The sequence below is a fragment of the Phallusia mammillata genome, chromosome 2 (genome assembly GCF_965637545.1).
Source record: "Phallusia mammillata chromosome 2, kaPhaMamm4.hap1.1, whole genome shotgun sequence".
NCBI classification, from domain to species: Eukaryota; Metazoa; Chordata; class Ascidiacea; order Phlebobranchia; family Ascidiidae; genus Phallusia; species Phallusia mammillata.
Genome location: NC_137253.1, coordinates 11,853,022 through 11,879,657, shown reverse-complemented (window position 1 = coordinate 11,879,657; position 26,636 = coordinate 11,853,022). Strand labels below are relative to the sequence as shown.

The 26,636-nt window shown below is 36.9% G+C and overlaps 4 protein-coding genes across 4 annotated transcripts; 1 reads left to right on the top strand and 3 right to left on the bottom strand.

Annotated features, from left to right (window-relative positions):
- Window positions 1–1,870: 1,870 nt before the first annotated feature.
- Window positions 1,871–2,970, bottom strand: LOC145214920 (uncharacterized). The gene is made up of 3 exons (XM_080083543.1): window positions 2,733–2,970; window positions 2,486–2,597; window positions 1,871–2,428 (listed from the first exon to the last, which is right to left on the bottom strand). The coding sequence occupies exons 1-3, from the start codon at window positions 2,839–2,841 to the stop codon at window positions 2,254–2,256; spliced, it is 396 nt and encodes a 131-aa protein (XP_079939669.1). The 5' UTR covers window positions 2,842–2,970; the 3' UTR covers window positions 1,871–2,253.
- Window positions 2,971–4,826: 1,856 nt separating this feature from the next.
- Window positions 4,827–16,322, bottom strand: LOC145214618 (coiled-coil domain-containing protein 87-like). The gene is made up of 22 exons (XM_080083176.1): window positions 15,954–16,322; window positions 15,425–15,595; window positions 15,246–15,356; window positions 14,815–14,954; window positions 14,597–14,711; window positions 14,264–14,395; window positions 14,064–14,194; window positions 13,792–13,870; window positions 13,568–13,691; window positions 13,020–13,179; window positions 12,129–12,273; window positions 11,885–12,014; window positions 11,561–11,691; window positions 11,047–11,178; window positions 10,269–10,454; window positions 9,807–9,907; window positions 9,419–9,534; window positions 9,072–9,204; window positions 7,101–7,314; window positions 6,586–6,700; window positions 5,699–5,876; window positions 4,827–5,104 (listed from the first exon to the last, which is right to left on the bottom strand). The coding sequence occupies exons 1-22, from the start codon at window positions 16,128–16,130 to the stop codon at window positions 4,933–4,935; spliced, it is 3,093 nt and encodes a 1,030-aa protein (XP_079939302.1). The 5' UTR covers window positions 16,131–16,322; the 3' UTR covers window positions 4,827–4,932.
- An 858-nt stretch (window positions 16,323–17,180) lies between these two features.
- LOC145214310 (calcium homeostasis modulator protein 4-like) lies at window positions 17,181–21,780 on the top strand. The gene is made up of 4 exons (XM_080082810.1): window positions 17,181–17,874; window positions 18,422–18,599; window positions 18,871–19,077; window positions 19,641–21,780. Exons 1-4 carry the CDS (start codon window positions 17,492–17,494, stop codon window positions 19,881–19,883), a joined length of 1,011 nt encoding a protein of 336 aa, XP_079938936.1. The 5' UTR covers window positions 17,181–17,491; the 3' UTR covers window positions 19,884–21,780.
- On the bottom strand, window positions 19,997–26,367 carry LOC145214309 (argininosuccinate lyase-like). The gene is made up of 11 exons (XM_080082809.1): window positions 26,311–26,367; window positions 26,098–26,209; window positions 25,841–26,024; window positions 25,541–25,695; window positions 25,320–25,474; window positions 24,843–25,057; window positions 24,221–24,420; window positions 23,653–23,766; window positions 22,921–23,031; window positions 22,510–22,616; window positions 19,997–20,851 (listed from the first exon to the last, which is right to left on the bottom strand). The coding sequence occupies exons 2-11, from the start codon at window positions 26,110–26,112 to the stop codon at window positions 20,713–20,715; spliced, it is 1,395 nt and encodes a 464-aa protein (XP_079938935.1). The 5' UTR covers window positions 26,113–26,209; window positions 26,311–26,367; the 3' UTR covers window positions 19,997–20,712.
- Window positions 26,368–26,636: the final 269 nt, after the last annotated feature.

Below are 26,636 nucleotides of genomic sequence, written 5' to 3'. Positions count from 1 at the left end.
GAGCCCGGGGAACGGCCGCGCAAGAGCGATCAAGATACCCCAGACAACAACCTAGAATGCACGACAAAACGTCGAGAACCCGCAGCTGTTTCTCCGTGGGAAACTTGGAACTGACTCTGATGCATGTTTTCAAACAGTGACAACGTTGAAATGTTTAAAAAATTCCAATTTGCACACTTTTCAACGTTTTGCTCGATGTTTAAGCGCTGTTTCTAAGCGTACATATATTGGTGAATAAATTAGTGAAAACACAAGGCCTGGCATAAAAATCAAGCCCTTTCACTGTTCATAAAGTTTTTTTAACAAATCAAAAATAAAACCAATTGCAAAACTAAATATTAAAAAAATACAACACGCTTTAACACCAAACGAACCAAAGACACACTTCAAAGATTTTTATGAATATGACTCTATTCAGATTACCAAAAAATGGAGAAAACATCAAAGTAAAAACGTAAACCGAACCACAAAGTTCGCTTGTCGGACTGCAGATGTTCACATTTGTGCAACTCACGTTGAGCATAAAAATGTAACTCATGTAGTAACCTACACATTTATTAACCAATAACAAGCTCAAAGGGGATACTTATAGCGATGTTTTTTTGTTGTTGGTTGTAATCCGCATTCCATGTTTCGTTTTAACTTTTCAGCTTCAATATTAAGTAAGTTATAACTGACAAAACTGCGACGGTGCTTTGGAGAAGTCTCGTTTTTTAAAGTTTGTCCAATACTTCATAGTGCTGCAAAACAGTTGTAACGATAACAACTAGTACAATAAAAGCGTATAGCCACCGCGGTAACAAACGCGCGCATTTTCTACTACAAAACATAGTCTCTGGACAATAAAACAGAAAGAGGAAACAAACTGTTTCCTTTGCAGTTTTTTATTGCAACTGTTACAAGAAGCTACAGGAAAAAGTAAAACATCTGGATGGGGGTTTGAAAACGACACAATCTGTTTCGATAAAGCACGTCGTGGCAACAGGTCGACTCCAAACAAAAACGTAAGGTAGGTGCTACTTTTCAGTTTTTATCCATGTTTGAAACGGTTTTCACAATGCAGTAAGTGTAAGAAAGTGCGACAGCATATTAAACGAATTGCTCAAATTTTACCTTAAAGCTTTTTTTGCAGATGAACAAGTTCATTCTCGTCGCCTTTTTGTTGGGTGTTTTTCTGTTGAAAGACGTACAAGGATATCGGTTGTATTCTGAAACTAAAAAAGGGTTTGAAATGTGATGCTGGTAAACCTAGGTTAAACGGTAGTTAATTGGTCAACTGGTCTAACGTATGGCATACTAACATTTTTGAAAAGTAGCTTACATTTTACCTGTTCAGAAGACCGTGATGACATCAGCGAACCAGGAAAAACGCAACGCAAGAGTAATGATTATGTCGCAGATGAAAACCAAGGAACAGGTGATGTGATGGACAACGAAAACTGAAAGCTATGTGACTCCTAATTTATACGATCATACTTTTGATCGATGATTTAGAAACGAAATAAACCTCAATTATTTTAAAATGCTTTGTGATTTTGTTTTACTTAAACTTGTGATTTTAGCTTAGTCGTGGTAGAAATCTACAAACATCGCAATACAGTATAGTGTTGTTTTTAATCTACAAGAACGTTACATAATCGCAGAGGTTTTTGCACTCCAAACTTTAAACAAATCATATCCTGCACCACAACGAATACTTGTATCATGCTTTATAAAATTGCAGTCAAAGCAATTTTTCTTATCGCAGAATAGAAAAAAAAACAGTCGACCGCAGAATATCTTGCACATGTTTTACTGTTTTATACCCAAAACGTATTTTTATTGGTAAAGTTGTTGAATGTGGCATTAATTGCAAAATGGGTTACAAAAAATAAGTTTTGAAACAAAAAATATAAAGTTGCAACTTCTTGGCGAGCATCAGTGTTTTTATTTTGTGATCATAGCAATGTCTTTTGCACACAACATATAAGGGCAGGAGTGTCTAGAAGCTTTATAAACCTGAAAACAGAGATTGTTGGTAGTTTTTATTCACAAACTTTAATTCGTTTTTTAGATAATTTACCAAAAATTAACTGATTTCAGTGCATTTATATTGTTTGCGAGTAGCAACAAAAAATACGCTTTTTACAATTATAAAGTAAAATGTTGATTAATTATTATTATTACCGACTAATGGCAATGCAGACAGTAAAATCGACACATAGTTTTAAATAAAATTTGCAAGGTTTGCTTTTTGGCAGGTTAGCAGTAAACTCAGTGAGCAGCAGTCAAGTAAGCCTGACTGTTTTCTAAGTTGTCATCGTTATCCGCAAATGCATAAGCGTCCTCTACTATGTTACAGATATTGTGAGTAGCAGCATCAGTTGTAGTCCGCACTTCTACAATTGGATTCACGGAAAGAGGTTGCTTTTTCTTTTTTCGGCAACATCTAAAATTACAAGTGGTGAAAAAAACTAAAAAGATTGTTTGAAGTGTGGTTACATACCCGCAAAATATGATCAAGGTTAGCCAGAGAAGGTTACCAACTGCCAACGCCACAACCACGTAAAGAAGCGAAGTGTCATTTTCTTCTACTTTGTTTGATTGAGACGGCGAAACTGTAAGAAACTTAAATCAAACTTTGCTTTCTTTTGCTGTAACAGACTAAAATAAATACATAACAAAAAATATGTTGATAAAAATAAGTTTCATGAAAAAAATAATAAGCAACAACAACAAAAAACCAGACCTACCAGAAAAAGTTTCTGGTTTGGAACACTTGTGAAAATAGTAAGAAAACTGGATAGCAGCCCTGCGCAATGTTGAATTGATTGCTGGTGGCCAAACTGTACTTGACATCATGTTCGAAAGGACGTCACAATTAAACTTGAGGTCATCATTGTCGCCATTGCAGGTGGAGTTTGGTTTGGTATAAGTCGCGCAATGAACTGGCAAGTCAGTACCCCACGCGAAATAATTGGGCGCGATAGCGACACCTATCGAAACAATTTACATTGTTTATTTGACAAACAGGGGTTAAAGTAAAATAAATTCTTACGGTCCGGCAAAACAACCGAGCCTTCGCCGAATTTGAACGCAAAAAAGGTAAATGAAGTAAGAACCAGATATGCATCACTTCTGTTTTCAGCCCAAGTGAACGACCAGATTACGTCATCCTGGACTGACGTGTAAAACACATTACCGCTTTGTTGGGTGAGATTCTGTATATGGTACGAGGCTGCTACAGTGGTAGCTAGCAAAACGGTGCCGACTAGATACATTACTTTTGATTGCCTTGTGATTTATTTAATAGCGATTTTTAGCAGCATTTGTCAGCGCTGAGTTACATGTTAAACAAAACATGAAGTTTCATTATGTTAGAACCTGTAATATTTGCATAAAATGGAAATTAAGCAACAGAGTAATTGTATGCATCTTCTTTCAGTATGGTAGAATTAAATCAATGTAAACTTTGCTATTATCTATGTACCGATTCATGGTCGTTTTTACAAGCTATAGGCCAGCGGTTCCCAAACTGGGGTCCGCGGTCCTTTAGGGGTCCGTGAGGCAATTTTGGGGGGACCGCGAAGCGGTTGAAGTAATTCTATAATCTTATTTGGCGTCAGTTTGTGCCACTAAATAAGTTTAAATCAAAGCAGAATTGAGAATCGACTGTCTCCATTGCTAAACAATGGCCTTTATTGAATGACAACTAAAAAAATGCAATTGTTCGCGCACAATCGTAATGTTTTTGTCCTGTTTGTGATGTCACATGCTGTCTTTGGATGATTATTATGCGCAATTTTGCACAACTAGCTAAAATCCTGCAATAAACTTTCGTTTTTATAAAATACACATTTAGGCTTAAGGACCGCGAGCCCTTGAAATAATGGCATGGGGACCGTTTAGAAAAAAAATATGAAAAAGTTTGGGAACCACTGCTATAGGCTATACCGAGCGTATAAAACCATGTCTGAACTTCCAATCAAAGAAATTCTAGACTTAGCCTACTTTACCTAAGTTGCTTTATCTGTGCTAATAATTTGAAATGGTTCTAATGCATATGCTCAACGAGTCAAGCTTACTGCATGGCTAAACAGCAGTTCCCGTCCTGCAAGTTTATAACGTGAGCGCTGAGTTAAGGTATTGTTGTATGCAGCGCGTGTGTCACTGTTCGCGAAAATCCGGATGTAGGCAGATCATTAAGTGTTTAGATAGAACCCCCCCTGCACAACGGAAATGTACGTAACTGACACCAAATAAAGCACCGATAGGTAATATAAATTACCCCTTCCACGAATGGAGGAAGTTATTCCAACCATTAATGTACTAAAAAGAGCTTAACGATATTGTTGCCAATAACACTGTATGAACACCATTTGCATTGAAGCGATGAAATACACAATTTGCAAACTGCATGTAGATTTTCCAATCTCATTTAGTAATTAGATGGCAAAATTATAAGAACTGCCATGAACTGCAACTGCGTTCAGTCACATATATTGTCAAGTGACAATATCATCAACTCCTGCATGTTGTAATAAATTTAGTCACATAGACAGCGAAACGCATCATAACTGTTTACAGTATTCCTTTACTTTTTAGTTCACCCCAAAGTCCAAGCCCAATACCCGGCCTGAATACAACTTTTTCAATACAAACACGAATGAAGCCTGCAAATTATCAAAAGTAAGACACCAATGATGCCAAGATTATAGTAAAACTTTTTAGAACTGAATTAAAAAACTCGAACTCGACCGTGATCCAAAAAGCTCGCAACGATTTAGAACTGAATTTAAAAAAAATACGCGGTCTCAAACCTATTTAGGCTATACATCAAACCGCTAATCTATAGACGGAATTTATTCGACGCAAAAATGGTCCAAGATAGAAAAAAATGCTACTCAGGTTGTCATGCTACTTGGGCTGTAGGTACATGCTTGGTGCGAATTCTTAGTCGATAGTTACGTTGTTGATTGGCACTGGAGCAGGCACTCTTGTTATTGGTTTAACTGCTGCTGACGTGTTGTTTTCGTGAATGAATTGCCGAAGTTGTTGCGGGTAACCGTGGTCAGACAACATTTGACATCTACGTTCCTGCTGCAGCCAGTATAACATCTCTATCCTGAAACCGGGTGTAAAATAGGTGGTTATGAAATGTTTTTGAGAAAACGTGACAACCAACGGTTAAGAAAATGTCAATATATCCGGAATCTTTTTAATGTAGTCTAAACCTTTCCGTTTTGTTACGTGACATTACAAGTGTCACATTCGACATCTACGTTTTTGCTGCAACATCTTCATCCAGAAACCAGGTTAATAAATAAGTGATTATGATTATTTATGACAAAAACTGACAATCGAAAGCAACAAAGTGTGGACACACAAGCAAACTTTCTTGAAAAACAGAAACATTGCAACCTAATATTTTTCGTTCTGTTACGTGACAATAAGCTCATGGATTTCATTTCACATTTACAACATTATTCTACTGAAACCCGGTTTTTAAACAAGTGGTTCCGAATTTGTTTGCCAACAACTGACAATCAAAGGTTAAAAAATGACAATGCATCAACAATGTTTATTAGACAACAGGAATCTTGCAACCTAATTCTTCTGCAAAAATAAATATTTCGTGGTACACTTTTATTTCACTTAGTAGCAATAAGCTAATTCAGACACTTTTACTTAGGTCTAGTCCTGACTGCACAGTACTTACTTATCCCATGCCATTTTGTCTTGATAGGCGCGTCCACCAAACGTGATGACGTCGTTGAATTGGGCGTGGACGGATTGAAGCATTCCCGAAATAATTTTCTCATATCCCTCGAGTCGCTGATACAAACGAGATCGAGATTTCGCCTCTCGAAGTCTGGTTGACGAGGAGCCACGTGACCCTGTGTTACATTTAACAGTCTTGGTTTCAAAAAGCGTCAGTGGTAAGCAAGTAGTTTTCATGTAAACAACTAGCCTCATTCCCAATTTACGCCCCAACCCAATAACGTGTTTACTTTTAAAGCAACCGCCAATCTTTTAAACCAGAATTAAAACAGCAAACAGTTGACACTGTTTCGACCTGCAAGGTCCTGTCCGTGCACCTTTTTTTCACGGGGTTTGGACCCAGGACACTCCCGGGGACGAATGCCGATCAAGTTATTTTTTTATATCTGTATATGGGTCAGGCGCGGCTAAGTTCCTTCCCCCTGTCCGTTCACCTGGTGACAAGAGCTTGACCATATAAGCTAGTGTCACCCTACGGCACTCCAGTTTGTCAGGAGCAACAGGCTGAAAAGTCTAAACATCTAGTCTAAAACGGATTTTAGAAATGATACTACTCGAAATGCATGAATATCGAGCAAATCGCTTTGGCGATAAATACATTTTTTTTGAAAAAATATGTTTTAAATCATGACCGAAAGGCGTCGCTTGGTTCAATATCTTTTATTTGGTCAAAAAAATTTCATGGAAAGAGTGATAATAGAACAACGTCATTACACAATGACGTTATTAAAGAAACGCATTTTAAACCATTGGCTTATTTACATATTACTCGATCTTTATCTGAATGAAAAACATGCAAATAAACGTTACAAACATTTTTCTTACCTCTCTGAAAAAACCTTGTCGGATCCGAAGCATCGCGTTCAAATGTTTCCAGGTCATGGAGGGTTTTCTCTCGTTTTAAAATCAACTCGGTTACTCGCTCCCACGCGGTAACACTCTGCCAAACATAACATATTTAAACTTAAACACTTCAATTGGCTAGGCACAGTTTAATTTTTACCCCTTTGGGTAATTCATGGAACAGTAGTAAACATATCAAAGACGATGCCTAATATATGTCACACAATTCCGTAGTAATGTCTCCGTACGGCTTAGATGAGTAATATATAACTCACATAATATATGTATGCAAAAGGAATGTAGAAATCATGATTTGAACTGTTCAAAGGGAGACTCTCATGTACCGTTGAAAGGTTATTGACTGACACTAATCAATCGTAAAGTAAACCAATATTATTCCACATAGAATACTTCGTCCTGCCTGTTTTAAGGTTAAAGCTTGACAGCTCTTCAAGTTTCAAATTGACAGTATGCTTATCTACAAAATTATTGCTTACCGCTTCAAGCAGGGGCAAATATTGATCTGAGCTGTACTTGAGAGCTGCGTCCAGTTTTTGGCCTCCTGACATCCTCAGTTTTTTCCACACTGTCTCCAGGCGGGATTGAAGCGGCTGTTGAGGTGGCTGAGATTGTCCTTCAGATGTCGCAACGGTGGATTTATCAGGCTGAGACTGGCTCTTTAACGTTGGAGAGAAAGCTTGACTTGTTGACCTGCCAATGGTGATTTCAATTGAAAAGAAAGTGTTCAAAGACTCGTGCAAGTTACAATATCAAATCTCTAAGATGACAGAGTTAGGGCAACCGCTTTATGTTCGCAAGGTTTCGGGTTCTAATCCTGTCTCGACCGCTTGTCGTTTCTTGAACAAGAGACTTGAGCGGCATTGCCCCAAAGCTGCCAACCCAGTTGAAACTTATGGGCTGGACTAAATTGAGGTTACCAACATAGCGCATTCAGGCGCTACACATTGTACACTAACTTTAATTCATTTTTCTGCAAACTAACCTTTTACCTTAACCGATTCGGCGAGAAATTTACATGAGATAAACTGCCTGTGAATAACACCACCAAATACATATTTCTTGCTCGAATATACAACCTACTTGTAAAATCCCTTTAGAAGGTTGATCGGGGTTTTCGCTGGTTTGGTTGGGACCCACTCAGCTTTGTATACTACAGTTGTGACTGCGTTCTGTTTCGGCAAAATGGAAGCTGACCAACAAAATGTATCTCTAAACTTCTAAAACTTGCTTCTAAACCTTATTATGTGCAGTTATTTTATTTCATACAGAGAGCTATATAATGCATTTTGCCACCTTGCCTACTCGTCCTTCGCGGTGCGACGCTCTTCCTGTGCTTGGTAATCCGTATGTTTTTCATAAAAGCAGCTACTTCGTCCTTTGAAACGTAACCTGCCGAAAACAATTCCACTTACGTCTTAAAACTGCATAGCTAATTTGCGAAAGTGTGCAAACTAATTTGCTTCCAGTCAAAAATTCAAAAAATATTTTTTCTGAATATGAACATCTGTAACACTCTACTTCTGTAACTGCCTTGTAAAAAGCCAGGCCTGCAGGCTACAGCTTATATCACATAGTGCATTTTTATCAGACCTGAAATCCTAAATCAGGCTTGGGTTAACAACTAACATTGTCTGAATACTCTGTTTTGAATTTTCTTGCCCTTGGGGTTTGATACAAATAACGTGCAAATACCAAACAAACCGAGCTAATACGACAGACAACCATGCTTCACCTGAAGAACGCTCGTCGTGGGACACTCTTACATCTCTATTCAAACCACTCTCGACTATATCGGTGTCGGTTCCAACACTGCTTAGCCCACTGTCCTTGTACGTTGGGACATCAACAAGCTTTCTCATGCCTGACACTACAGGGACCTCGACCTGTCCTGAAGAAATTTCATCACTCGTGGCTGTTTGGCTAGCAGAGGAAGTGCCCTGTTCATCTGTTGACTCGGAAGATGTGCTCGGTATCGTTATAATCGGCCGATGGCGCCGACGAGGCGAGGCCGACTTACGACGCGGAGAAGTTTCAGGTTGAAAGCTTGATTCGCTTCCGACACTGTACGGAAGTAGTTCACAGGTTTTAATTTTAAACACTTGGATAAAAAAAAAATCTGGCATAAGAATTCGACGCATGTCATTGTTTTGTTTGGTGTAACTTTTGTAACGCTAATTTACCTATTTAAATTGGGCAATGGTTTAAAAAATGTCCGATTTACTGGACATTGATATGACGTCAAATGTAGTTCCGCGATCTTTAGATGACATGATCTTAATTACTTGATTCAACTCATTAGCTCAATATGTAAAAAATAAAATACTAAGTTTGAAGAAACTAAACAACATTTATAAACCCAAAATAAATTTTAGTCAGGTTTAGTCGTATAAAAACTAGGTTCTCTCTGCCAAATTGCAATGGCCGCTGTCGAACCGCAAATCGCAAACCTGTCGTCAGAAGCTGATACAGAGTTTGGAAAGTCCCTGGGTGACAAGAGGAAAGCATCGGGACGTGAGTGTTCTCCGTCCCCCGCGCCCATATCCTCTTCTTCTTCCTCTGCCTTCGTAGCTTCCTCGTATTCTACAAAGATGAACCTTATCAAATGCTGCTGTATACTTATATCTAAGATTCAAAGCAACAGCAGAAAATACAGTCGTTATTACTGATTTCACTGTTCAACCTTAATCTTCATGTATAACCAAGTATTGCTCATCCAGCAGTTTTATTGCAAAGAATCGACGTTTCGACGTCCTATGCAATCTCCATGGCCTGTTTCAAACACTCATTTATCTACCTTGCAAATCCGGGTATTTGCCCAACCCGCCAAGCAGAACAGAGTTGGCGTTCCATACTCCGCGAATAAAATGTTCCTTCTTTGCTTTAATTTCTCCGAGAAGTTTCTCCCTTTTCCTGAAAATACATAGAGTGGTAAATGTACGGACATCCGTAACAAGGCCTTGGAAACATATGTTTTTGAATCGATTTATGAAGTGGACACGGTCTGGAAACTTGCAGAACCTTAAAACTAAATAGATGCAGAGTCAAGAACCCTTAAAAAAATACAGAAACTCTTTTTGGAGGGTTGCGATTTTAGAATTATTTTACGTAAACCACTAGTAAAACACTGCAAGGAAATAAACATAGCAAACAAATGAAAGTAAAAAAACGTCTGATTTACTCACCTTTCCTCTTCCAACTTTGCATGTTTTGATTCGGAATCTGCAATTGACTCGCTCGCTTCACTGTCGTAGAAGTGAAAAATAACACCAAGAAAATCTGTCTCCTGCACAAAAATCGCATACAACATAGAAGTTTGATTCCTTGCACATCGTGTTTTTTAATAAAACAGCCACATTTTAGTTTATAGTTTAGCATAACAACACAGAATTGTAATTCGGGTCGGTTTTTGGCTTTAAGTCTGTGTAAAACTGACTTTATTCGGGCCTAACGGAACGCTTTATTATTTAAAAAATACGAGTTTTTATACGAGCGAGGTTTCAGGCTTTGTGCTTTCTGTATCCCCCTTACAACTCTACATAAATCTTTGGATTCTTGTCTAACAACTTGTCGCATTTGAAAAGTGTCGAATCATTTGAACTTAGTCCTGTGAATTTAGTCGGTAACTTTACTTCAAACCTTAGTACCTGTGTGGAGAGAAATTTGAGGTAATCGTCTGTGGTGATGGTAGCCTTCCACCAAGCGAGCCAAGATGCGTAAGCTCTGGACGGTTTCTCCGCTGAAGCGAAATGTGAAGGTAAACGACTTCGGGTTGATGCAGATTCCCGTGCTGAAAGTGCAGGTCGGTCCTTCTTTTCCCAAACTGTCTGGTCCTGCAACAAAAATGCACGGGTTGATATATATTATTAGGTTGACAAGTATTACAGCATCGTGTCATTACAGAACGATGAATAATTATCAAGCAATGGTTCAATGCTTTAGTAATTTAGTAACATTTGGCCGACCACGCGTTCCAGAGCAGGCATTTGGCTATTGTTGTTCCAGTGTTTGTGTATTTAGGCCCATTTGAGACATCAAACGGTTTGGTGGGGGGTGGCTTTTTCGCGTAATACTCCCAACAAACTGGAAGTTAATGTCATTACACTAGATGACTAGCCTATTATGTCAACATCTTTTCACTAGTTGCACTGATGTGACCTTATTAAACATGCACTGTCAGAAGTTCGATTTACATACATTCATAACTTTCGCTGTTTTATTCAAAAAATAGTTAAATTACGTGATATCCGAATTTTTTAAATAATCATTGGAATATTAAAAAGCAAAAGTTTACAGGAATCCAAATTTCAACCTTTTATTAGCATGCAAGGTCGATTTAACTATGTTGCCGTTATTACCCACACGAATTATCATTTTAATTTTAGATATTTATTTGTAAGAACTAGTATTTTATTCAACTCTAACCTCTTCTCCCCAGGGTGGACGAAGACCGAACTTTGTGAGGTCGGGATTAATAATTTGCTGAGACCGAGGACGAACAAGAGAACTTGATGCAAGAACTTGACTCAGATTCACTTCCTCTGTCGGTTTTATCACCTGACATGAAAAACAACTTATTACGTCGGCATACTTAAACCTAATCTCGGGGTTGATAGACAGGGTCAATTAATGGTTAAAGCGACGCATTATTTTCAAAAAACAAACTTTTTTTGTCGAAAAACTTGATCTATCTTCCGATTAAATTAAGTTAATGGTCAAGGCAACGTATTCTCTCAGGATTTGGCCTTTGCGGAAGGGTGCATACAAAATAGACGCATTGGTCGCTTGCTAGCACTGCATTGAAATCTTTTAGCGGACCACACTTCATTTAAAATCCAAACGTATCCGCGAGCCCCACAACTTCTATTTAATGGGCTGCATTTGACCTGCATCCTAAAGCCATCCTGAAGCAGATGACAAGTCGAAACATACAACGAACCATGGGATCATTATCCATACGCAGGTGAAGATTTGGGACGGTTTTTATAATCTCATCGTAAACTTCCTTTAATTCTTCGCCTTGGAATAGATTAGCATCTAATTCTTTTACAGTGGCAGGAGATATTTCACCTGGTAAAAACAAGGTAAAAATTAAAAACGGGAATATAATGTCCCTACTTCACAATATGACACAAGATTTTCAGCCACAATCCAAATTTTCAACTCTTTGCTAGGTGAAACACACTATATATGATGCAAAGAATTCCTAAATGCAAGTACTTGATCACTGCGACATATTTTTTGAAGAAAACTTGATATCTACCTGTGAGATCATTATATAGTGGCCCATACATTTCCAGTGCAACAGTAGGCAAGTCCACTTTATCAGGAATGTGTATATCCGATGTTCTAATTGTTATTGAACTGTGATCCAAAGGATTGACATGTCCAGGCTGAAACATTAAAAGTTTTGGCTAAAATGAACACGTTTCAGATTTTTAAGCATTTAAAAGAAAATCATATGCAAATCTTTTGGTCTATCAACAAATGTCAGGCACTTTTCTCACCAGTTTAACTTGCACAGTAGGTGGTTGTGGATAGATTGGTTCTGGGAGTGATCGATTTTCCTCCTCATCAAATATTCGTTTTCTTTCATCAAGATCAGCTTCTTGCTGATGTAATTTCTTTACTTTTTCTTCCTGTTCCTCTCTCCTATAGTGAAAATCAAAACCTTGTCAAATGCGCTGTGTTTTATTTCTAATTCCTAAGAAATTCCATTAATAATAAGACCATAGTACAGTGGTTTCCAATCAAGCGAGATCATGTGGTTTGTAAAAAGGCACTTTAGCATTGGGAATATAACCTATGAAGTTGGTAAACGACCCAACTTTAAACAACTTTGCATGGTTGAGCATCTACTATGTAGTCTAGTGGGGAAAAATAAAAATGTTTTGTGGTGTTAAGTAATGAGGTTGTTAACAAAGGTTGGGAACCACTGCCATAGTAAGATGAGTTAAGTTTTTTTTTGCTTGGTAAAAGAAATCATGGTAAAACTATTGCACTCAAGCAACAATAATCACCAAGCCCCAAAATGCTGTGTAATGTGGGACATTATAAATCAAAAAATATTGATTGGCACAATTGGTGGATACATTACTAGGTGTTAAATGACAGGATTCAAGTAGGAGGATGAGATTGTCACATTTAGAATTAGGACTGGGCAGAGAACATTTGTCAAACCAGACAAGTAGATTACTAAAGCAATAATATATACAAAGTTTATAGTTTCATCCATAGCCCGGCTGTGACATATAGAAATGTGATGTTGGTGGTAGCAGTTAAGTTGAGATCTAAAATTAACCACCCGTGGCAAAGAGGGTGGGGTTTAACAGGGAAAAAAACTGTTGAATAGTTTCAGGTACCAGAAGAAAGTTAAAAAGTGAAGTTTTAGAGTTGACCTTGTGATTGCTTGTATGAGTGGAGGAATGTCCTTTTCTTCATCATCACTGCTGGGACAACTTGCCATAACATTATTTTGTTTTGCAATTAAGTTTGCAAGGTCTTGTTTTGGATCCAACACTCCTGATGGTGCCATAAGTGCTGTGGTTTCCTTTGATCCTACAACAAACCAAATGGTTTCTGCAATACTTTTCGGGGGTTCATGCCAAACTATAAAAGTGATGGAGCAACAACAGATGATTTGGCGAGTTGTCAAAGCAACTGCCTTGTGCTCACGAGTTTATGGATTTTTGCCCATCTTTACCTCTTGTGTTTTCCTGAGCAAAACTTATGCTGCATTGTTCCAAGACGAAGGGATGAAATAAATTTAAGTCGCTGACTCCAAAAAAAACAAATAAAATGACCATGCAAAAAACAAGCAGCAATACTATGGACTCATTGTGAGAAAAAACAACTAATGGACAAGATATTGTGCAGGAAAAATACACTAATATTATTTTGAAATAAAGTAGCTTTATGCATTAAAGAAATAAATAAATGGACATACCTTTTCCACGGAAATGAGGTGCACTTGAAATCATTCTAGTTGTAATCATCTGCTTCTGTGCAGCTGAAGGAGGATTCTGAGGACTGAACTGCATTCTGGATCGTGCAAGAGGACTTTCCAATTCCTTTATAAAAATTATGATTAGATTTTTTAAATATGGTTTATTATAAGGACCAGATAAACTTTACACATAAATTATAAAAAGTGATAACAATTTAGATTACCTCTCTGTCTTTTTTGGAAGAATCGAGCAACAAACTTGGGATATCCAACATAGGTTCAGATGCCCACTTCTTGAAAATACTACAACCCACAAACAATGATTTATTTAACCATTTTTTATTCAACTTTATATGCAATTCAACATGCACTGAACCTAAGTATAAATGTATTACAAAACACGCCTCATGCAGTAAGAAAAAAAGTGTGCAAAATCCAAGAATGACTGAACCCATTACAGCCAAATATAAGCAATGGAATACGTGCAGAAATTTACCTTTTATAATTGGGTTGTGGACTTTCAGTTCTGTAGGTTGACATTTGATCTGCATAACCAGCCATTAAACTTTCATCAATCTCTTCTTCATCATCAACAAATATTCGATGTTTTGGCAATAACGAAATAGCCTAAATGGTTTTATAAAAGTGTAAAATAAAATAGATAAATTGTGTGGCCAGTTATGATTTTGTTTTTACCTGGTCCATATTGATAGCAGGCATTTTACTTCTCAAGTCCTTGAGCTCTACCCCCATTTTAAATTCATATTGTTTGTGTTCTTTAGGTCGACTACTTCGAAATAGACTACGGAAAGAAAGGTGACTTGGAGACTGTGAACACAAAAGTGTGTGTTAATAGCAGCATTGCTGATGACCAGCTTGTATTTAAAAAATCATTGCTGAATCCAATAATTTAAAAACTTAATGATTCAAATGACACGTCAGCAAAAAATGTGTAGTACCTTTACATTTGTGACTACACAACTTTGGATTTTTAAGTTAAAACAAAGTTGCAATTATGTTTAAGTTTACTTTAGGAGGCAGAGGTGTAACTGGATCTTTCTTTTTGGTTAACATCATTGAATCATCTCCTGATGTTTTCTTTAGATCAGAGATTATGTGTCTCCTCACAGAAAGTAAATTCAAACTAAAAAAAACAAAAATTATCAAAAATAAAACAGCATTATGGATTTTAATAAAACATCAATACATATTTTGATGGTACACTTAAGACGGAAGGCATCACTTACTATTTGTCTGCATCAAGTGCTAGTTGTCCACGAATTCTTGATAGATTTGCAGCTTCACTAAAAATTCCTCTTGCATTGAGAACTTTTACTTGGGCACAATAATAAAGAAAAAGTTGTTCACATACAGTGACCACATGTACCTTAAATACAAGTAAAAAAATAAACTTTTGAGGTTACATTTTATGTTTAATACTGGGAAAAATTTGAAAAGGGTAATGCAAATATTTTCTGAACATTTAAAATACAAACCAACTTACTGTAAACAAACACAATCTTGTTTTTACCATATCATTATTAACCAATAGATGTTTTATGGTTTAAACTATTCTAATGACCAAAACCGATTACAAAGCTTTTTTAGTTTATTTGATTCATATTTTTGCCAAATCAAAATTTAATCCATGCGATAACTAGAAACACATTTAACTAACCGTTATTCTTCTTTGTAGTTCCTTATTTTGGCGATCTGTCAAAAATGGGTCTTCTACTTGTCTACTAAACGTTGGCCATACAGCATTCACTTCACCCAAAATTACAGCACCCTGAAAAAAAATCCCATCAGAAAGTTTGATAATTTTACACTTGCATAAATATAAATGTATTTTCTTACGAGGCTTCTCTGATCCTCAACTGAAATATGCTCCCACTGTGGTCTTGGATTAATTCTTCGACGAATATGTTTGCATAACATGGTAAAAGTTTTGGGAACAGAGCGAATTGCTTCATTGATGGGTGTGACTGGTCTTTCTCCAACATCAACTTTTACAACACTTTCTTGAGCCTAATTGTATATATATACCATTAGTTTAATTTTTGGCCAAATCTGACATTGTTAAACCAACACATAATTATGTTGACAGACAAACTGTCAGGCCACAATTTCACATTAATTAGTAAAATAGTTTTGCATCAATTTAAAATGAAGAGATCTCTACAAAAATGTGTATGTATCCTTAAAATAGATTCCACCTATTAAACAGATGCATTATAGAGATAATATTGTGATGTTTATCAGTATGTATGTTGGTGTGGTATGCAAGAGCTTTCTGAATATCGGTGGTACATATGTACTGCACAAAACCAAGTAAAAAAGTTTTGGACTCAATGATATAAAATATTTATGTCACAAAGAGTGTTACCTCTGCTTTAAATAGTGACAAGGAACCCAAATCATTGAAACACTTCTTTTGTTCTTCCAATTTCGTGTTTGGCAAGTAGTCAAGTTCATACATTCCACGTTGTTTTCTTCCATGGAACACATGTCTCTTATTGACATTGTAATCAGCCACAGAAACAGGATCTTTGGTGGTAGTCATAATTTTGTGCAAAACTTTGACGGCCAAAACAGCAAGTCAAATTTTGTCATTGGCTCCTTGGTGCCTTTGTTTAGCAGACAAAAGAGCTTTGTTTTTTCTTTCTAAATCTAATTGATGTCACATCATATGTGGTATTTCTCTAAAAAGAAAAACAAGTTTGCGTTTGTAGAACTTACCTAAAAATGGTGTCATGTCTCCTTGGTGACCACAACACCTCTAGTGACACCTAGCAAAGAATAAATGGGGATTTCCCAAATCCCAAAAACTTTTTTAGTGTGGGGGGCACTTTTAGGGGGAAATAGTTGCACAAAATCGGTGTCATCCCAGTCACATCGCACTTTTTAAACAGATAGGCTACATGACCAAAAAACTATTAAGCGGGAAAATATGCATAGTAGAGGTAATGCAATGATTCGCACAATCGCACTCGCTTCCGGGAGAAACTATAGCCTAATCAAAAATACATGTTCGAAACGGTAGTTTAGGCTCATAAATGTTATAGACTTCCATCGAATTGACAAATAAAAATGTTTACCAAATCAATTTGCCTTTTTGACAATGCCTGACAGCTTTACTTATGTCAATATGCACACTTAAGTTTCGGTCAGTCTGTTTTACTTTTTACTTCGAAAAATATCCAATGCCAGAGCTACCGGTCGTTGCAAAGTAAGGTCCACGATGCAGAAATAATTTCCACTCGGCTATTTGCCGTGGAAGTTTGTCAACTTGCTGGATAGTTGCCAGGCATAAATTGTGTAAAGACACTTTGTGTCCGGGGTGGAATTGTTTGTTAATGGACGTCGTAGTGGTGAAAAAGCAGTGGTTTCTGCCTTGTATGTGGTTGTGAAGGTAAACGATGAGTATAGAAATTACAAAATATCAGCGTTTGTAGGCAAACAGGCGTCAAAAAGTTACTGATATATGGTATGTATAGTAGGCTAACAAAAGACAAATGTAGGTCAGTTGAGATGTATCTTTGGTGTTCGTGCCATTTGTGAACATTTACACTTTAGAAGTTATATAGGCCACAATTTATTAGTTGTGTTTAATTCCAGCATTGTTTAGACATTTTGTGATTTTCTTGCCATATATTTTGATAAAAAGAATAATAATGCCAACTCTACGTGTCCATTCTTTTAATGTACAAATTTGTTAAAAAATCTTTATGGGGTAAAATTGCTACATTGTTTGACAATCCAAAAATCGTTGTTTACACTGGTAAATCGCCATTGCCGGGCAAAACCGTATTTGGACATCCATTAAAAAGCCGTAATCGCAGTTCGGAATAAGGCACATATTTTAGTCAACAAGATCGATTTTTTCGCAAACAACATAAGCGTCTACAACACCGCGTTGAACAGATGATTTTTCTTCATTATCTAAGCAGGCAATCTCGAAACATAAGCGTGTATAACAACAACAAAATGAAACCGTCAATGACAAAAGTGTATGAACTGAAACCTATGAGAGAAAGGATAATCTACTTTCAAGAGGTCATTGTACATACCGCAGTCGTTTTGACAGTTATAACATTTGAACTTATCATTCACTATTACTTCAAATGCCCATGCGTTTCCCCACGTACTGTAGAAGAGAATTGTGGTAAACCAGCGAAGCAGTGCAAGTATTTGAAAAACAGCTCGTTCGGTTGGACTTACATTTTCTTACCAGCGATGGCGTTGTTAGTGGTAGGAGTGATGTGGAATCCAGATGTTTGGAAGGTTTTCACTGGAAAATGTTACAGGTAAAACGTTTTGCCGAGCCAGACGACAGATATGCTTCATGGCGCCACGTTGTTAATTTATTGAGGGAGCTGCATCGACAACAAACAAGAATAAAAATGTATTGAGAAAACTGGTTCAAAACCTACTAAACATCCTATTTATTCAAAAATGTTAATTTTTAACTGGTTTAATTCGGGCGTAAAGATCTAACTTGGCACTGTGTGAGTAAGACTTCTCTCTTATTTTCTTTTCCTCTATCTCTTGCTCTCTCCCTTTTGTTTGCACTGTCAGGGTGACTGAGAATTTTTTTGAAATGCCCGACTTATCTTTTTTTTGCTCTACAGGAATGACTGCTGACATTAGATTATTGCGTACCTACTTCACGTAGTAAAGTAAAAAACCATGCATTTTATGGATAAAATCTATAGGAAAATAGAGTGCTGCAATCCAAGAGCGCACATTAAATTAACTGGTCTGAGGTTGCAAACATTTTGCTCCACTTTATAGTTGTACATAACATGTCGAAATAAATGTCTACTACTTTACAACACATTTCCATGTCGACAGGGGGCGCTGGAGAGGTTGGACTGGCTTCACTTGCATGTGTTTCAGCGTGACTACCTTCACCGCACTTATCGCACCATCAGCTTGGATCGCTGTTACTTTCATAGAAGGAGACTACTACGCATGCGCAATGTCGACGCTTCCATATGAGTTCAAAACAAATGGCACTAAATGCGAGGATGTAAGTAGTACCGTCCAAATTCACTTCCAAAAAGTATTATAAAAAAATGCTTCTATTTCGGAACTACGAAAGGGCCAATAACGGTATCTCTAGCTTTTCGAGAAGCAATTCCATGTTACACTGTAACATAGCCCGTTTTGACTTTGGAGTAAAAAATCAAGTATACAAGTCAGTAGAAATGGCACCGACATGGAATAAAGTGAGGCCATTCCTGCGTAGAATTGACGGTTAAAAATCAACATTTACCTGTAAATCTTTTCTGTACATATAGACTCTCCCGTATTCGGATGAGTACAGTCGCGCGAAAAGTGCCTCGAAGCTGATTGGTTGGATTCTGGTGGTGATGTTCAGTGTCTCTATGGTTCTGGTCTTCAGTGTGATGAGGTGCTGCTTTACGAAGACCTACTACAGGGACAGATACGACACAATGTACAGGGAATTGGAGGAGCGAAAACTGGAGGCTGCAATCAGAAACAAGGTATGTTGCTTGGTTATATCATCAGCAAGCCGGGATTTTAGTCAAAATTAGCCATGGAAGTGCCTGTAAATCCATAACATTTTAATGTTTGATTTAACCGAACTGGCTGACATGACCCACTTAATGGAATGCTGCACTTGGTCTTTAAAATATCATTGGTTTCATGCCAAAGGAAACCCATGCAATTTGCACGCGTATAGTCTCAGCTACATGCGCGTATCAATAACATACAATGTCCTACCAGTGCATATTGACCAAATAACTGGATTGAGTCCGAACAGCTGAGACATTTAAGACATGGTTTGCAAAAAGTACCAAACGTTGGCACGCGATTATTTTTTAAAACCAAAATTGCCACGGCGCTGTGTTTGAGTTGGACACCCCTGGCCTATACGATCAACGTCTTTTTGCCGTAAGCACTAATGACACCTTATAGGTCGATACTTTACCTGTAGTTTACTACCTGTAGTTTACTTTAACACTACCTGTACTTTACTTTAAACTGCATGTAAAGGTTCAATGTTTTAAAATTGAGCTATTTTACCTTTTTTCTACCTAACCAGGTTGACGAGGAGACACGTGGCATTACAGATCACTTTCAAAACCTTGAATTTAACGACGAGACCTGGTTGAAAATAGTCGAAGCAAAATGCTTGGGAAAACCGCTGGTCGACGTGATCGTGCAGCGAAGTCGCTACAGCAATTTCGGAGTTTTGGAAACAAGTCCTAGCACCAACACTCTGGTTGAACAGCTTGAGGATTACTCTCACACAAAAGCAGAAGAGATAAACGGTTTTAAGTTGTGAAATCTCGTTTTTTGTTTTTAAGTCATTTGGTAGGCTTAAAAGTTGGTAGCAGGCTCGCAGAGCTCTCTACCAGCAAATATACGGTTGGTCAAATCGTTGCACGTAAAAACACCTTACAATTATGAAGAAGTTTATTGCGTTTGTACTACTTGGCGGCGAACTAATAACCGTTACAAACCAATTTACATTGCACACGTTTTTGAACAGTGTAAATGAACATACCTGTAAACTGTAAAGTTACGTTAATGAGGGACATTCTCATTTTGACAAAATAATTCATGCTAAAACAGGCTTTTATATCAAAATGTCTTGCAAATCAAAAATCAAACATTGTACACTATAAGATTTGGGATTTTAACTAAAAGTTCAAAGTATTTTTTTTAAATGTAGGAAGTTTCGCATAACACACATGTTGCCAATAAAATTTAGGCCTATTTTAAGCCGTTAATTGAGGAAAAGGGTTTAAATCCCACACCTACACATAATGTCTTTAAAATTTTCACATTTGTGCAAATACATTCAAGTAGTTTATCACACTGGTTAAGTAAAAATAGTTAACACACAGTTACGGTATGTAAAAGCATAAGCAGATGGTAGTATGATAAGCACTTGATATTACAATATATGCAAACAATAATAGCTAAATAAAAAGCTAACATGAGAAATTTCATTAATATGAATCGACAAAACAACTATATGGATTGCAGCAAAAAGCAGGAAGTAACTAAAGCGCAGAAAATCAATTCATTTAAAATCACTCAGAGATAACAGCTGTACACTCTTACTGCAACTATTTCACTACAGGAACTTTCCAGAATAGAAAAAGGTATTAATGTGTGACCAAATTTTGACGCACCTTGGCAATTTGGTCCAACACACTTGACTTACTAGTGCCACCTGGTGCTTGATACTGCTCTACGGAATTTTCAAAATTCCAAACACCAACAACATCTTCATCAAAATGCTCACTGTGAAACAAAGCATACCAGTGAGTTGAGCAGTAGTCTTCAACCTGTAGGTCGCGACCCCAAGTGGGGCCCCTAAGCTTTTACACGGGTTGCTATAAATTCAATTTATTGGCGGTTAAATTTATTACCCCAAAAATGATACGTTTTTCTTCTAGTTCGCAACCTTTTCTCATGTTTAGCAGTACAGCTTGGCACCTCTTGTGTCACAATTTAATTATTGTGATGCAATACTTAAAAACCGATAGGTTGCGACCCAAATCTATATAAAACACAAGTTGTCCAACCCATTGTTAAGTGATAGAGCCCCATGAATGACATATTGTGACCAAAATAATACAGCAGGTACAGGCAAAAATACACAAGTAAATTACATAAATTTACTGATTTCTGCATGAGCTTTAAGGCGAATTAGATTGGCCAATTTAAATGAAACTTTTGGGTTCTAACATTTGAGCGCAATAATCGAAAAAAATGGGGTCGCATGTAAATGCTGATTTCATTTTCTCTTAATTTGGGGTCGCTTTTAAAAAAGGTTGGACACACTGAGTTAGAGCACGTAAAAACTGCAACCAACAGGCCAAATGCGAATACAGGTTAAGCAGCCCACACAGCCGAATTCTAAATGGAATGTGGTCGGCTAAGCTATTTTGGTGCCAGGCCGGCAAGGAGTCCTGATTCTTGTTTTGTTTCTGAGCAGATCAATGCCCTGGTGCTATCTTTTGTTATCATTGTGGCTCAAAATAATACTGGTTATTAGGGATGTGCCGAAACTGCAAGTGTTCTGTTTGGTCGAGCACCGAGCATCTCACTTTAATGCTCGGTGCTCGGCCGAGCATGCTCGGTGCATTATGACGTCACAAAAAATCCCCTTTCTACGTTTTAGCTCTACAAGGCCTCTTACGTCACCGGCGGTGTTTTATTAAGCTGTACATGCCCTTTAAGTACGCGTTTTTCCACCATCAGAGTGCATTTAAAAATCATTCGTTTTTGTTTATAGACACCCTTTGGAACACTAGTTACATATGTTAGCAGGGCAAATTTAACGCTCGTTACATATGTTAGCTGAATATGCAAATTTAACGCTCGGGTCAATTTGTGCAACTGCTCGGCCGAGCACCGAGGATTAAAAACAGCGACGCTCGGTACCGAGTACTCGGGTACTGGCTCGGCTCGGCTCGGCCCATCCCTACTGGTTATTTCAATATATATGTGTTTGGAATGCAACAAAGTAAAAAGAACTTGTGATATATGAAGGAGCAGCCTGCCATCCAATCATGTCAAACCAATCCTAAGTTGAAGTATCAACTTTAAAAAATATGGAGTATTTTACCTTGCCTTTAAACCACCACAAACATTAAAACATTTGTTGGTAACTTAAAATCTGCAAGTTAAAAAACAACACAACGAATGACTGTTGCTTGAGAAGTGCAATTGAGACATAACGAAAAACAACTGAAATGCATCTGCATGATAACACATTAGCAACCATCCTCCTTACAAAACTTAATGCAATGCCATAAGAAGGTAGCTCTTAGACAGTCCAATCATTGGCGAAATAAGAAAGGAGCTATAGAGATAAATATTAAATAAGTAAACAAATGGAAGTCACCCTAGGTTATTCTTCATTATGGAAAAATGTATGGTACAACTCTGTTTACCTGATTGTTTTAAGATCAGTCAGTGGAATCTCATTCATTTCACAATGATCTGTCTCAGCCTTTTTTACTACCATGCCAGATAATGAATGGGCTTCACGAAATGGAACCTAGTGTTAAAATGTACATTTTATGCAAAGACTGAAGTGTATCATAAACCAAAATAACTCAAAAATTGTTGTTGCATTCTTGTTTAGGTATAATATTATTCAAATCAAATCATTACAAACACACAAACAATATTATCTAATTCAGTTGTTCTTAACCTGAAAAGAGGTCCCCTAAAGGTTAATTGGACATGGAGTAAATAGAATATATCAATTGGTTTTATGAAATCATCCTTCTGTAATGTCATTATTTGCAGTTTAAAATTTAAATAAGTTGCACACTGTTGGTAGATGTACTAAGACTTACCCCTTTGCGAACAAGGTAGTATGCTACATCAGTAGCTAACATCCCCAAGCTCAAAGCTTTTTTCATTTGATCACTATCAATGGACAAAGTTTCAATGACACCAGCTGATATCTGCAAAATCAACGGAAATGTTTTGTCAACATTCTACACTGGTTTCCGGTATTTTTTTGGAAAAAAATGTGGAAATTGGATAAAAAGTAATAGTAAATCAATTTATGCAGAAGCTTGACTATGATAATCCTATCTCGGTAAGAAAATTTAAGAAAATTAAGCGGCATTGCTCCAACCCAGTGGTTCCCAATGGGTTGAACTAAATTCGAGTCACCAACTGCCTAAAACCGAAAAAATCCAATAAAAAATGAAACGGACTTGCAATAAAACAGGTAGCTCGATGGCGGACTCATTGTGAGAAAAACACATTCAGGCATTGCCCGCCCACCGAGGATAAAAATGATACAAACAAACAAACAAAACAATGCTTAACCGTAAACCTGTGATTATAAGGTGGCAAAGACAGAGAAATCCCAAGCTTCGTTAGACATGAATAAGCATAAAATAGTGGCATCACAACATTCTAATTACTCTTTAACATCCACTACTCATATAAATTGACAAGCAGAGAAAAGCATCCTTCCAAAAATGTTTGTGACACATGCAATAGTTTGTATGACAAGTTTGTTTTAATGTATACAGCAGCATATTGACATTCTATTAACACAGTAGGATATCCACCTGTAGTACAGCACTGATTGCATCACAAACTTCAAAAAGAGCGATTTTATCTTCCTGCAAATCTTTGTTGTAGGTGCTTGGAAGTCCTTTTATTGTCACCATAAATCCAGTGCACTTGTAAATACAAAAATAGAGTGTGAACATGTGTGACATATGGTATCGGCAAATAAGCCTAGTCAAATCAAAATAAATAATTCATGATATTTAGGATTATGCAACTAAACAGATGATGTGCTCAACATATTTGTAGGTAACACGTTGTAATGTTTGGAAAGTACAGCAAATAAAGCACACATGCACAAAAGATTGAATACAAATTGTACAAAATATAGGAATTAAAAACTAAAAAAGAAAACTTTGCTACAAAATAATAAGGCAGCAATAATAGCTAGTCTTTTCAAGATTTTATCCATATTTTGGTTCATAATATATATGTTAGCAATTGCTAACCAAGTTTAATGTTGACGATAAAAAGCATTGTGCATTACATAAGAATCGCACAACAATTTAGGTTTAGTTTATTAGATTGCACTCACAAAAACTATATTTTGTCAGCAGTAATTAATACCTTTCCAATAATTGTTCCAGCTTTTCCTCGAATAAGTTCCAAACTGTCAGGATTCTTTTTCTGTGGCATTAAGCTGCTACCAGTGCTGTACGCATCAGAAAGCGTAACAAAGGCAAATTCCTTTGTACTGTACAAAATGAGGTCTTCTGCGAGGCGACTTAATGTACAGCTGACTTGTGAAGCCCAGAACAAAACTTCAGCTGTTAGAAAGATACATTGACAGGGAATCAGTTTTATTACATTGTTTTGGTTTTTCAGCAAATACAATTCTATTTTATTTGGATAAAAATGGTGGCATACACCTGAGTTCTGCGCACCTTTTTTATCTATTGTTTTTATGTGACGCTTGTGTCCTACCTTTTTATCAATCCTTCATGTGACTTAAATGTATATGGTGTAACTGATGTGGCCTTCATACCACTGATGATGGCATAAGCATTTGCCGAAAAGTTTGAAAAATAAAGCATCCCGCTTTTTAAGTCTATTTGGTTATATTCATCATAAACTTGAACAGATCCGTATGTAGTGTCCCAAGGTGATTTTGTAATGACTTTTAATCATTTCACAAGTAGGTTATATGTAAACATGAATTTTTGACAAAAAGTAGTCACATACACTCTACCTATGTAGTCTCTGCCACCAGTAGCATCCAAACTGTTCCAACTAATTTCATCAAACCCAAGTTCCTTTGCCATTAGTTCTCGATCCACATTAAATGGATTTCCGGCCAAGGCTCCACTTCCCAGTGGCAAGATATTAACTCGCTTACGAATTTCCTGAAGTTTGTTTTGTTGTCGCAAAAAGTTTACAGCATAGCTCATAAGCCAGTGGCTCCATCTAAAATATATAAAAATGTTCTTTACGAGGCAAAATAAGCTGTTGGCCAGGAAAACAACATCTCATGTGAATACAAAATGGGTTCAAATCAAGCAAAATAATGTGAAACAGATTCAATTTCAAATTTTACAATGTTTGTTTTTAAAATTTTACATGCCAAGTTTTAAAATCCAATTTTTAATTTAAAAAAGAAAAACAGCAATAGTCCAGTTTAAAATGATTTTCAAAATTGCCGTTTTCAATCTGCTTTTTAAACACAAACCTGATTGGCTGAGCACGCTGCATATGCGTATAGCCTGGAAATAAAACATCCACATCTTTCTCTGCTCGATTTGTTATGTTATTTATCAGTGTTGCTACATGCTTGGATATTTTATCAATCTCATCTCTAAGCCACAGTCGAGTGTCCACTGCTACCTTAAAGAGTTGTTTGCATTAGTTATCACTGTGCATGTAAGAATTTTCTAATCTCCTGGTAGCCACCTGGTCATTTCGACTTCGACCAGTGTGTAATTTTCCTGCAATATTGGCACCAATAACTTCAGACAATCTCCGTTCATTTGCTGTGTGAATGTCTTCATCAGATTCAATGATCTGGAAAGTTCCTTCGCTCCATTCCTCACCAACTTTAGACAGTCCTACAAGCAGTCACACAAAACACAGAATAAAATTTACAAAATACAAAAAAACTGTAAATAACAAACGGATCTAAAAAAACTTTTTCTTGACGAAAAGTCGCAATTTAAACAATATTTCAAATGAAAATTGATTTTAAATTCTCACCATCGTGTATAGCAAGTTGTTCATGTTCCGAAATAAGTCCACATTTTGATAAAGCAAGGGAATACACTTTGCTGCCAGCAATATCTGCTTTCCACAAACGTTTATCGTAACTAATTGAGGCATTGAAACTTTCCATCAATTGGTCTGTTCGGCCATCGAATCGACCTCCCCACAATTTGTTGTGCTGTCAAGAAGGAAAAACATACCACATATTTCTTTTCCTAATATACTAATCTAAATTATAAACTTTTGCAAACCTTTTGTGATGACATTTTAAATTTCTTTGTCCAAATAAAACGGGAACTGTCAAAGATTGCCTGAAACTAAATCGAGGGAAAGTACCTAACGGGAAATTACTTCGGTTGTGGTCTTAAAAATTAAACAATGTAATTATTTATTCGTATGTACAGCTTTTTATTACACTGGGTTCGCCTATATTTTGCATTCAGTCGTGATAAACAAAAGCTCACTTTGTTCAGTAGTTTGCTCTGCTTGTTACATTTCGTTAAAGATCAGTAGCAATAAGATCGCCCAAATCAGGCGTGCATAACCAGCAACGTGCAACCGTTAAGCCACATTATAAACTCCATTTACATCAACTAAACCTCACCTATTTTCAAACACAAAGTGATACCTACATGCATTTATATGTATGCTCGCCGAACTCCTAACATTTGTCACATTTTGCTCATAAACTTGTTTGAAACCCGGTTCTGCTACAAGTACCGCAAAATTAAAAAAAAAATCTCGAAAAACGTGATGACTGAAAAACGATAATGCCCCAAGAAGGAAAGTT

Coding starts and splice junctions, on each gene's coding strand:
- LOC145214920 (XM_080083543.1), bottom strand. CDS start 2,841: ATGATGTCAAGTACAGTTTGGCCACCAGCAATCAATTCAACATTGCGC. Junction 2,598..2,732: donor CAAACCAGAAACTTTTTCTG/GTAGGTCTGGTT, acceptor AGTTTCTTACAG/TTTCGCCGTCTCAATCAAAC. Junction 2,429..2,485: donor ACCTTGATCATATTTTGCGG/GTATGTAACCAC, acceptor TTGTAATTTTAG/ATGTTGCCGAAAAAAGAAAA.
- LOC145214618 (XM_080083176.1), bottom strand. CDS start 16,130: ATGACTACCACCAAAGATCCTGTTTCTGTGGCTGATTACAATGTCAAT. Junction 14,955..15,245: donor AACTACAAAGAAGAATAACG/GTTAGTTAAATG, acceptor CTTGTATTTAAG/GTACATGTGGTCACTGTATG. Junction 12,015..12,128: donor CTACTGTGCAAGTTAAACTG/GTGAGAAAAGTG, acceptor TTAATGTTTCAG/CCTGGACATGTCAATCCTTT.
- LOC145214310 (XM_080082810.1), top strand. CDS start 17,492: ATGATTTTTCTTCATTATCTAAGCAGGCAATCTCGAAACATAAGCGTG. Junction 18,600..18,870: donor ATGGCACTAAATGCGAGGAT/GTAAGTAGTACC, acceptor CTGTACATATAG/ACTCTCCCGTATTCGGATGA. Junction 19,078..19,640: donor AGGCTGCAATCAGAAACAAG/GTATGTTGCTTG, acceptor CTACCTAACCAG/GTTGACGAGGAGACACGTGG.
- LOC145214309 (XM_080082809.1), bottom strand. Junction 25,696..25,840: donor ACAACTTGCTATACACGATG/GTGAGAATTTAA, acceptor GACTGCTTGTAG/GACTGTCTAAAGTTGGTGAG. Junction 23,767..24,220: donor CTGGAACAATTATTGGAAAG/GTATTAATTACT, acceptor TGTATTTACAAG/TGCACTGGATTTATGGTGAC.